We start from the raw sequence: 12,532 nt of genomic DNA, 5'->3' as shown, positions 1-12,532 counted from the left end.
ATAAGTAATAGAAGGAAAACTAGCACTATTACAACTGTAATATCATTCTGTGACATCTGCAAACAAGTTCTGGCTCAGGACCAAATTCAGCCCTGCCAAAATCAGATAAAATCTGGAAAAGGACAACAGTGTATTTTTTTTTTCTACAGAATTTGGTAAATGTTCTTGTAAATCAAAACGATCTGTCATACCTAAAACCACTGATTTTTGCACTCAGTATTTCTGTTATGGAGTGAGTGATCTGCCTCCTTTGTCTTTTTCTTCTCAGCTTTGCAATTTTTCTTGCCACCCACTGAGACTGGAAGAGGCTTCTGTTTTCCATCTGCTCAACAGATCTCCTTTATTTCTTTTCCACTTTCCTTTCCCACTCCTTAAAACCCACCTAGGGGCCAAGACAAGCTGCAGCTGGCTCTCACTTATGCCAACTCCTGATAGGAGAGAGGGAGTGAAGAAGGAGAAAGATGACTTGCAGACATATTCCCCTTAATTTTCAACTTTGCAGCTGTGTATTTAGCGCACCCATTTCAGATGGGAAGGATGAAGCTCAAACAACACTGAACAGCCCTGGAGAAACAGCCCCATTTATCAGAAGCCAGCACAGATCTTTTCAAGCTGAACATGGTGATCTGGGCTGTAAACATCTAAGAACAGAAGCTGTCTCTCATTCTGTGCCTGAGTAAGGACTGCTATTCTGGATCACTAGATTTACCTGGGAGTGGAAATGCTGCTGTCACATGCAGAACTGACATTAATAAACCTTCCTGAAAGTAGGAAGTTTCTACTTTCAGACCTAATCTACATATTTCCAGTTCAATGTACCATTCAGAAGTTCTTACTTTGTGGGGGAGGGGGGAAAGAAATTTGTAAAAGCACCAAAAATGCTGAAGGTTAGTAGGATGAAAAAATCTTAAAGCTACAAGAAATGAGTCACAGGCTGCTCCCCTGCTATTAGCTGACATGTTGAACTGTTTTCACATGGGCCAGAACATCCTGGAGATACTTTATCAACAAAGGCAACTGCCACTGAGTGCCCTCACTGCTGCACCACTGCCAGGGTTACAGGATAGAGCTGGAGGCAGGGGCTTGTGCTGCTCACTGCGTCAAGGGAGGTCCAGGGCTTTGCAGAGCTGTGCAACAGCAGCATTCCCCTGATGTGGGTCAGAGAACCACCAGGAGTGAAAGAATACACAAAGTAATTGGATGAGAGACTGAAGACATCCATGAGGTGCAACTTTTCACATGTAAGACCACCCGAGTGGCAAATGGCATCACCACAGCAACACATGGCTTAGGGAGGCAGTGTAGCTGCAGACTCTCCTGCTGGGGTCTGAGGCTCAGCAGGTACCAGGGTGACTACTGGAATCACTCCTTTCATCCTTTCAGCCAATTCAGATAATTTAAGATAGTTAACTGGTACTACATTTTTGCATGAGGAAAGGCAATGGACACCACAAGTCTGCCAGGCTCAAAAATCAAACTGTGCACTAAAACTAACCCACATACAAACCCACACAAGCACAAATGCACAGCAGCACTACTGAGGACTTTCCCCACACATGGGAGGAATTCTCAACAGAAAAGCAAATAAGCAGCTGAGAAAAGAAATAAAAAACCCTCACAAAACCTGGAACAGTCATTCTTTCTTCTCTGTCAATCAGATTCCCTCAAATCCTAAACTTTTCTATGTTATTCAGAAACAGTTTGCAGAACCCTTTCCTTTGGTAAAAATATAAGTCTTAAGCTATCATCAAATGACATTCAGTGCTCTTCAATAAACCTAACAAATTATTTACAGGGAAAAAGCTATGAAAAGAGTTTGGTTTAATGTATAGTTTTCTCCTGACACATTAATAATCTGTGAGTTTTTAGCAGTTCAGACAATATAGACAGATAGGCATAGCTCTGTATTTCTGGAGAGAAGAGGGGGCTAAAAAGGGAAAGACTGGAAGTGGGAGAAAGATGAGGTAAATTAATCTAGACCAATATAACTGGGCTACAGAAAAAGCTAAAAGATAGGAAAGAAAGCATTTGCATTGCTGTTCATCTGCTTGCTGAGAGTATTTTTAATGATGCCTGTTTTAAAGCAGAAAGTCTAGATCAACTGTCCACACTTACCCAGCCAAATTCAGATAAATGTGCTGATGATTAACCTGCCTTTGCAAGCCAGCAGCCCCAGATAAATGCAAGTGGCATCAAACCAGAGACCATTCCCAAGCTGCAAAATGCCTTGCATCTCAGCAAACATTATGCACTGAAAGGGCTAGTTAACGTTTCCTACCTTAGATGGTCTCCTTTTGCAAGAGCTAATGCTGATTTATTTAGATTTGTCTTTCCAACAGTTTTCTTTCTTCTCTGTTGAAGGGAGAAAAGCGCAGAGAGCAGTTTCTACCGAAGGTAGCACTGATACTTGGATCCTTCTGCTGCTCTGACAGCCCTCCCGAGGCTGCCCATGCACAGGGAACCCTTCTCTCCTACAGAAAGAGCTGCCTTTATTGCATGTTTCACTGTTAATGCCTATATAATAAGCTGCTCAAGCACCTTTCACACATCAGTGGGTCCTGTTGTTAATGAAACAGCAGGGTAAGACACATTGCAGAATGAACCATTCTTCCACACTGCAGGCAGAAATTTGTACTCCCTGCTGTAAAAAATTAGTATCGTCTCTCTGCTGTACTGAGACACTAGCAAAGGGAAAGGCAATCGATTTACAAGGTAGATATGGCTGCAAACAAAATCAGCTCAACCCTAGGGCAAGGCAAAAACAAACTATGAAAAATAAAATTCATGTTTTAATTAGTAAGTCACTGTGACTTTGTCATAAGTGACATTTAATTGACATATAAATTACTGACATTTCTAGTCTCATTCCTGCCTAGTGCCCACTACATTTGTTCCCTTATTTCAAAATAACATATGACTGTGATGAATAGATTTTAAGAACATATATTGATTATGTTTTTCTAGACATTTACACATACATGTAAACGAGTAAAATGCTAACTCTTTCTTCCCCCACATAAACTGAGTGCCATGCTGCTGTGTTAGGATATCAGATATTGAACACAAAGATGGTTCCAACTGCTATAAGTGATTTTCAACAGCACTTCTAAGACACATTTACACCAGAGTCATGTAGCTGTGAATCACAGGACAATTGTAGATAAAACTGAGTGCTGAAAATACCCCTGAGGGCCACTGATGGGATGCAGTTGCCTATCAAAGCAAACGTGACCCCCTCACAGCCTAGACTGTGTTTGCCATTAAAACATCCCCAGAAGGTTATCTCTGGATAAGGAGGCTTCCTCTAACAATGGAGGAAGCCACCAGCTGAAAAAGCAGATGAAGAGAACCCCTGCCCTCAAAGTAATATCTCACTATGGGCTGTCAGTGTTAGAGAACTACCAGAAGAAAATCGCACCAGTGTGGGATACACCAGGAAAGCACTTTCTTTAGAAATGGAAGGGGTTACTATCACTGCACAAGATAGTGCTGAGGCACTGTCTGGAGTACAGTGTTCATCCATGCTGAGAGAAGGTGGGTCCAGCCAGGAACCCACAGTGAGAAGGTCCAGCATCACCAGAAAAGCCTGGAGCTGACTTTACCAGCAGAGGAGAACTGGGTTCACTCAGTTCTGTAAAATAAAAGTTGAGAGGAACTAAGACTACTCTCTATAAATTCTCCTTAGAGTTCATCAATTGGAGGGGAAAACACTTAAAAAAAGCTAAAAATCAATCTTATCCAAAGCATTTTTAACTCTTTTAATGAGGACCACTTTAAAATAGAGAGATGCTGGAATTGACATGATGTTTCTAAGTATCAGATGTTAAGGAAACCCAGACATGCCTCCCAGGAGAGGACAAGGAGCACTCATTGGCTGTCACACAGCTTTGTCATGAACCTCAACAGCTTTCCAAACCTTTTACACAGCTTGCTATGTGGGAAGGACCGAGAGACAGACTACACATCTCTGCCTCCACCAGCAAAATGCAGCTAAAAGACTGATTAAAAATGAGGAAACAAATGGAAAGTGTTTTCTTGAACGAAAGGGGTTTAAAGCAGGCTCTGTATTATCATAAGAAATACAGTAATTTTTTTTTAATTACAATTACATTTTTTTAGGATGTGCTCATTTGCACAAGTTGAAATTTTAACTAATAAATTACTGCTTGTAACAGAAAAAAAGGAGAAAAATATTTTTAGTGCCAAATGCAGAGAAATAGATTGCAACATGACAAAAGGGAAATGACTGGTCATAAAAATCAATGGCTTGTTATTTTAAAATGTGTGTTATTGCATGATGCTAACTACTGCAGATTGGCAGCAGAGATACAGCATAAGCACTGAAGTAAACCCCTTCTCTCCCACAGTGCATTTAAAGTCAAACTACAAAAGTCAACTCCAGCAACCTCCTGCTCCTCCCTTACGCTGGCAGGTTTACCAATATATATGGTCAGGGATAAAATAACACAACTTCTAGGAGGGGACTGATTTGCATTTAAGAGTGTTCCGTATGCATCACAAACAAACCAAATCTTGCCCATAAATGCACTGGTGGGTAGGGCTTAAAAAAAAACCAAACCAGCCAAATCATTGCTTTAAAAGTAATAACATTTATCATCTCCATAAATTAACTGCTCAGCCCCTTTTATAGCTTTTCCAGTACAAGTTCCCTGGGAGAGTGGGAGCAAGCCAAGGTGGACTGGAGGGGAAGAAAGAAACTAGAAAGGAATTATAAACAAAGCTATCCTGTGTTTAAGCCCATTTACTACATGGAATTACTCTGGCCCTCAGAAAATGGGCTGAGAGAAGAATTTAGGTAACTAAATCATCATTGTATTTGGCTGACAACCTACAAAAACAGCCATATTTTACAATTTATCAGTAACTCACACTAGATGACTCTCCCTTCCTTTCTGCTGAATAAACACTTAAAATGAGCAAGTGTTGGAAAGGGAGACGTTATTATAAAATCTGGGCACAGAATAATCGTGGAAGCAGCTGTCCTCCTGACATTATCACAGAAATCAGAGATGGAAAAAATCCTATTAGGTCATATAGTCCCTCCCTTTGTCATTGCAGGACTGTTCCCTAACACAGATTTTCCGGTGCCTTGTCCAATCTTGTTACAAGACTTTCAAAGTGATAGTTTCCAGCAGCTCCCTTGGGAGAGTATTCCCCTGCCTAGTAAGTATTCCTGTCAAGATTTCCCCCCACTTTAAGAGCAATTTGCCCTATTATTTCTGTGTTCCTCCAGATAATATTCAAGATGGTTAAAAGAAATAGTGATGTTTTGAAAAATGTGTCGATATTCCAGACAACTCCACTAATAATACATCCTACAACAAAGAACGGGCATGACTACCCTGCATTTTCTCTGTCCTCCTGACCAGGAGATACACAAACACACCAATTAGCCTGCTAGCAACAAACAGCCATCAAGTTCAATACCAAGACCAGAGAGAGAGAGAAAAGATCAGCCCAGTTCCAAGCCTTTTGAGCAAGTCCATCTGCTGCACACAAACAACAAATGCCTTAACCGCGTTAGCTACGGACACGCTCTCGGTGTCCTTTCAAAGCTGTTTGCTCAGACTGTGACTTTTTGTTTGGCTTCCTACTGAAACGAGGTGTGTGCATTACCCCTCATCCAGCTGCTCTCCACAGTCCACACTAAAACTCAATGGCTGCTTTAAGTGATCCTTTACAGAGCTCCAAAGAGTCATGGAAATCCAGGCTGATCACCATGGGAGAAGGCTCACAGTGTGAGTCACCGTGAGGCAGCAGGAATGTACAGAAAGCTGTTCAGATGTGTCACGGAAAAACAGAGGGGATGGGAGCAGATATCCTGGGAGATGTTGTGAGGAACAGGATCTACTGTGACAGCAGAATGCTAGGATATGTGACATGCACCCATGTTCAAGATTCATTAGCTTTGCTGCACACAAACCAACAAACTGTTTTGTACAGTTCTACATAAAAAAAATTTACAGATCATAAAATTTCCAGGTTGTTCCAACAAGTGTCCAGACATTAAAAGTCATTGTAACCATTCAAATCCATTTCCTGCTCCAGTCTAACCTCAACTTATGTTTCCTGTTTCCCAATGATAGTATCTGTGCTTTTACAGATGCTGAAAGTCCTTTCTCCTCATCTACTTTTTTTAAAGGTTTTAGTATCTTGCATTAGTATTTTTTCCACAGTTAAATGCCACAGACCAATGAACGTAGCTCTCAGCTTGAACCAGTACCAAAGCAAGATGAGGATCAGTGGTACAGAGCTGTCCTTAGAGCAACACTGGGGAATGGAGAGGAGAGGGACACACACGTACACTGACCAACACCATCATATGTAATCTGTCATGGTAGAATTCCTAAAATAGCTTTCAAAAATTAGCTTTTCCCAAGTTTGCTACTGGCTCATCTACAATAAAAACAAGGAACTGTCTTTCTATTCAGGACACTCACCAAGCAGTCAGAAGAATCAACTACAGTCACATGTGCTCCCAGGTTCCACAAATCACACTTGGTACTGTTACTATACAGATTTTTAAGGCTTTTTTTTTCTTTTTATTACCCATGGAGACAGTAAGGACCCAGTTCTTAATCACATCACACCACATGCTATTGTTTAACCATACTGCAGGTAAATTATTACCACATAAAAAGAGCATTCTTGCACATATTTCAAGGCAAGAACCAGGACAGAAAAACACAATATTGTGAAGCCAAGAGTCAGTACAGAAACTGGAGCTTCTGTTCTTCTCCTATCTCAGTATTAATCACTCCTTGTAAACTGCTCTGAGTAAGTGCACTCCAAATTTGCCACAGCTTTAACTCTCTCTTTGCATTCACCTCTCTTAATTACCTTCACTTTCAAATCTCACACCCTTTTGCTCCCTTTCCTTCAATGTCAATGGTTGACGCTTTCGAAAACATGTAACAGCTTCCACTGGTCACCTTTTACATTTTTGAAGGTTTTAAGACGTTTTCTTTTGTTTTGCCTCTTCCAGTTGAGACAACTGTGTGCAAAAAAGTGAGAAAATTGTCTTTATACTCTTTTAAATTCCCTTCTAGAAATCTCTTTTTGGAGAGGTCTGTAAAAACATTTATTAATGGAGAAGTCTCTCACGCTTATGTTAACACCATATCATCCCATCCAATACAGACTCCCATCTGGTATGGATACTTGCTCATCAGTTCCTAACAAGTTATACTTGTCCACCACTTGGATATTAAGACTTTGTGTGACTCCAAGCAGATCCTTCTCTGGTGGAAGCCATTTGGGACTTCTCCAGGCTTTTTTAGCTGATGAAGAGAAAAGAGTGAACTGAGCAACTCTCCCTAACTCCAGCACTGCTTGGACTTTTCACAGGGAAAAGCAGAAAGAAAAAGTAGATCATAAATGACACTGACAGGGTAACAATACACTTAGATCCAAGGATAAATTTTATCTTGATCAAAGGAATATATTAATTTTGTGACACTGGGTCAGTTAAATGGAAATTTTTGCATACAAAAAACATACACCTACACTAAACAACTTCCTGCTTCTTAGAACAACAAGTGCAAAAAAATCTCTGCCACACAGTTCATTTCTGGTTGCAAAAACATAGTTCAAATAATTCATTTTACTTATCAACAGCTTCATCCTATATTTGGGGAACATAAAAGAGAATAAAAAAACCCAGAAATTACAAATTAATTTAGTGCAAGTTTTAAAATGTGCCTGATAACACATTCATTTATTACTTCTGCTGCCTGAACATTCTCTAGTACCATAAATATCCATTTAGGGAGTTTGTGTATTGCCAAATCATTAACAGAAGAAACAAAAAACCCAATTACAGAAAAAGTTCCTGGTATTTAATAAAAGTAACATTAAGCTGTTGCATTAACACTTGTTTGTGAGCACAGGACTAAACCCAAAAGAGCTAGTCTTTTTGTACACGTTGAGATGTACTTGAATGACAGGTTCTCCTTACCTCGAGCACTCTTCCTGTGATGTACTTTTCACAGTTGTCACACCTGATACCAAACTTGGCGTGGTAGTCTGCTTCGCAGTATGGAACCCCATCCCTAGGGAAGAACCACAGGCTGTACAGATGCTGCTTTATGTAAGCTTACAGTTTACTGGGAGATTATGCATCTTAAATGTCATTGTTTCAACACTTTATAGGGTATTTATGGGCCTTCCTGCCTCCCAAGTATCTCGTATTTATTAATATCATAAAAAGCTGAATAGTAATAAACAACTATTTTGGACCACTTTTCTCCTTTGTTGCTAAACATCAGCCTAGTAATAACACTCAGTCTCTGAGACCCTCACACCACCTATTTAATCATGTTACCCATTAAATTCTTTCACGAGTTTCCCCCTCTGTGGAAGGATAGTTACTTCTACATATTATTCTTCCCTTCTTATCATCTAATTCATCCCATTGATGTAACATCTGATATATGTATTATCTAATCCTTCAGCTGAGATTGCAGAGAGTAACTTCTCAAATATTTTGTCTGTAAACCAAGTTTTGATAAACATTTAAATCAACTGGCACTCTTGAGTGGACTTGCTTAAAGAGAGTCATAGATCAAACAACTTGGGAATGTGCTCCACAGAAGCCAGCAATGACTACAAGAATTCAGCCTGAGCAGCAGTGTGTTCATGCACGATGTAAGCAGCTATTTCACCACCACCAGTGAGTTAAGGCACAATTTAGAGATATGAAGAAAAAAAACGTAGAGTCTCAGCTTTTATTTTAAAGTGTCAAAACCAGAACATTTGGACTACTGCCCTGACAAGAACCTGTTAATTTTACATTTTACAATTTTACTAAATTGTACATGTAGACCATTAAACTGATGAATGAAAACAAATTGCTCTAAAAAGAAACAGGAGATTCTTCTCGTGTTTCAAAGTTCAAGTTAAACATAGTTAAATATGTTTTGTTTATTATACTAAAGCAGACCATGATTTATTAGCAGACGCATAATTTTATCAGATATTTCCCTGGAGAAACATAGAAATTAATTTTATAGCCTGGAAGTTGGATTTCTTAGAGGCTAACCTAGAAGTTATCACAATAATTAACTGAATTAATTAAAGACAGGATGTTTCTTCTCTTGAGTTATTTTATTTGGCATTTAGCCTTTTTAAAAAGATGATTTTGCAATAATTATATCTTTACAATTTACGGGGGGTGGGGGGTTATATTCAATAACAAGCAAAAAAAAGCACTGTACTAAAATACAGCAGACTAGCTCAACACTGAGACAATTAAAAAAAACCTTATTTAAGTACACCCTTTTAATAAATATTGTACTCCAGTGCATGCTGCTGTGAAATTAAGTGTTGTACTTGTGTTAAAAGAAATCCAAAGAATTGTTTAAAGTCAGTGGGGGACAGGCTCTGAAACTCCATCATCTCTGGGCACTGGTGACTGAGTTACTTTGCTGCTTAAGAAAATTTCAACATAACACATTTCTCTGAACCAGAAATTAATCCCAGAGCCTTGGCCAGTGAAAGACCTGCATGTCACTGGCATGATGAGAGTGTTGACATGGGACGTGGCCTGTGTGTGTGCTTTGTGCTGTTTCTCAGTGCTGCCATCACATTCAGTCCAAATCTGACAGCATAAGGGTCTGGAGCAGCACAAAAACATGGTATGTACATCCTTAATGAACTTCTGGCTAACATTTCTTCTTATGTAATACATATAGAAAGAACAGTACCTGCTTGTTTACATTACAGCATCACAGAGAGCAAAACCATAGGTAACTAAGGACATACATTTGGTCTTGAAAACATATTCCACCTGCTGCCTTTCTGTAGCATAGCTGCTTTGTCAAGTCCCATTCCAGGTAAATGGAAAAATGTGACTTCAAATTTTCTCCATTTCATTTTTTTAATACAATTTAGATAATAATTTAGACAATAATATCTAATATCTTATATATTTTTGAACATATATATATATATGTGTGTGTATATATATATAAACATATATAAAATAAAGGGTATGAAATGATAAATTATTTGGCATTAAAAGAATGCTTTAAAAAGGTCAAAATACTCCTTTACTTACTTGCTGATATACTCTGCATTCAGTAGCTTGCCACATGTATTGCACTTAAAACAGCCCAAATGCCAGTGTTTGTCCAAGGCGACCAAGGACTGACCATTTTTTATTTCTGAACCACAACCCCCACAATCTGCAAAAGAAAAACCCAAATGAATGAATCATTTTCTTTAGGTGGTCATGCAGCAGTTGGTTGCAGCAGTACAAGGATCCATCAGTGTCCCAGTAACAGCTCACGAGGGCCACTGCTCACTCCACTGCTCAGTGACGGATGGCAAGTGTTGCTGCCCTTAGAAAGCTCTGAAATAGCTAAAAAACATGCATCATTCAAAGAAAAAAGCTGATGACTTCAGTTTCCTAGTGACTTAGGCTTTATTTTAAGTCATTTATGCTGTGTTTAAAAAAATGAAGTTTTGCTGATTAATTTTTCAAGCATCACAAATCAGCCTGATAAAATAATTAAAAAAGACAAAGAGTAAAACAAAACTGATTCTTCATATTAGCCTTTGAATTTGGATCTGCAAGCTCTACTTATTTCAAAATTCTTTTCTCAACCATGAAAAAAATTCAAGCTGAAATTCTGGTATGAAATGTCCTGTAACCAGGAAAAACACATCAATACTTAAGAGGCATTAGTGACATTTCAATATGTGAAAGTGATGGCCATCTATGTATTTATTCTCCATAAAAATTCACTTACACAAAGCTCCAAGATGTGCTAACAAAAAATACATGTAAAACATGCAATAACTGGTAAAAGAGGTTAGTCTATGTTGGTTTAACAGGCTGTAGGTAAACCAGTTATGCTGCCCAGAAAGAGTAACTGAGAACAAGACTGTCTGGGGATTTGGTTGTCTTTCTTTTTAACAGTGAAAGATTTTGACTAAGCTAGCAAAAGCCAAACCTACAATCAGTTTCTGCCCTCTTCAGAGATGTTACGTAGACATGGGATTTGGATCTGGTTCTCTATATCCCAAATGAACCCTCTAATACTCTACAAGGTCCATCTCTCACTCTTCACTCTACAGATTTCCTGTCTATGGATGATTTTCTTACTAAATGTTAAAATAGTCAGAATATGTGGGAAAAAAAGGGATAAATGCCAGTGATAAATTGATTCTAGTAGCAATATCTCAGTAATCCTTCTAATCCTCCATAAAATATCTTTCATCTCATGTGGAAAAATATGAGTGTTTTTAGAAATTCTTCAGGTATACCAACAATTTTCTAGAGAAAAGACAAAACCTGAATCATTCAGAAATGCCAGGAGAGAAAACAAACCCATAATAATGTCTTGCATGGAAAAGAAAGCGATGCAAATGCATTAGAAAGATTTATCTAGTTATTAAGAAAGAACTCTCAACCTAGGATCTCATTAAAACATTTAAGCAGTCCTCTTAAAAACTTCTGATTTAAGACTGTATTTCACTGGTTACATGACCCTAATGAGACAGTAAGTGAAACTGTAAATGCTTCATTTCTGAGCACACAGTGATAAAGCATAGTTTGTATTTTCCTTTAGTGGATTTGGAATTTATTGAGGGAGCAAAAATGTGTCTCTTTATTGTTACCCTCGTTTCCCATACCTGGAAACAAGCCTAGCACAAAAGCATGTGCACTGCAAATCAGAACATTTGAGTTTTACTAATAATAAAGAACATTTGGGTGTGTGTCTGGTTTTAGTCCCTGCAGTATTCTACACTATCTGTTGTTCAACTGCAATCAGAAATTTGTTTGTGATCTCCCCTGTACTGGGGATTCATCTGGAAATCTAATTTAATCCGACTGCTTGAGGGTTTATTTCACAAACTGAACACAACATCATGTGCTCAAATGTCATTCACCTTTCAGCTGGTTTAAGCTTGGGTGGGCAGAAATGCAGCATTTTGTGAGCTACTTTTTTTTATTCCCAACTGCTGTTTTTTCTGTAAAGTGCCAGATAATTACAAACAAATATTGTGGTTGCTATGCCAACAGTGCCTACTGATGCATGTCCTTGTCTTCTTCCCATCTTGGATGCAGCATCCTTTGGTGACTCAACTAATTTCAAGCAATAACTCTGCATAACACATCAATTTGCTGCTACATGTTAATATTCTTCCTTGAGTACTCTCTCAAAATCAACACTGTCACAAGAGGTTTTCAGAGCTACTGTTTTATAAAACAAAACAAAACAGAGAGGTAGGTACTTATATAATAAAAAATTCAAGGACTCAGGCAGAAAGCAAGTATTTTACATTCTTCATTTGTTCCAAATGGAATGCATGAAGGGGATTAAAGCAAAAGGGGAGGATGAAAATACAAGGACTTGTCAGAGAGGGCAGTGATGCTGGGAAATCAATGAGTCCCCAAGAGATGTTCTGAAAGCACTGCCAAGATAAATAGGCTGGGGCACAGCCCTCATGGTACACAACAGACAGTTCTGAGACAGGAACAAACCCAATGTAACAGCGGGTCAAT

At 38.7% G+C, this 12,532-nt stretch overlaps 1 protein-coding gene across 13 annotated transcripts in view; it reads right to left on the bottom strand.

Annotated features, from left to right (window-relative positions):
• The window catches only part of ABLIM2 (actin binding LIM protein family member 2), a 130,224-nt gene that overhangs the window by 56,718 nt on the left and 60,974 nt on the right, over positions 1-12,532 (bottom strand). For all 13 annotated transcript variants that reach the window (XM_068188587.1, XM_068188592.1, XM_068188593.1 and 10 more), the window contains exons 5-6: positions 10,079-10,205; positions 7,979-8,072 (exon numbers count right to left, since the gene is read on the bottom strand). In XM_068188587.1, coding sequence (XP_068044688.1) covers positions 7,979-8,072; positions 10,079-10,205 — 221 coding nt within the window. The remainder of the gene's footprint in view (positions 1-7,978; positions 8,073-10,078; positions 10,206-12,532) is intronic.

The sequence above is a fragment of the Anomalospiza imberbis genome, chromosome 4 (assembly GCF_031753505.1).
Source record: "Anomalospiza imberbis isolate Cuckoo-Finch-1a 21T00152 chromosome 4, ASM3175350v1, whole genome shotgun sequence".
Classification (NCBI taxonomy): Eukaryota; Metazoa; Chordata; class Aves; order Passeriformes; family Viduidae; genus Anomalospiza; species Anomalospiza imberbis.
The sequence above is the reverse complement of the archived record's forward strand: the minus strand, read 5'-3'. Positions and strand labels throughout refer to the sequence as shown.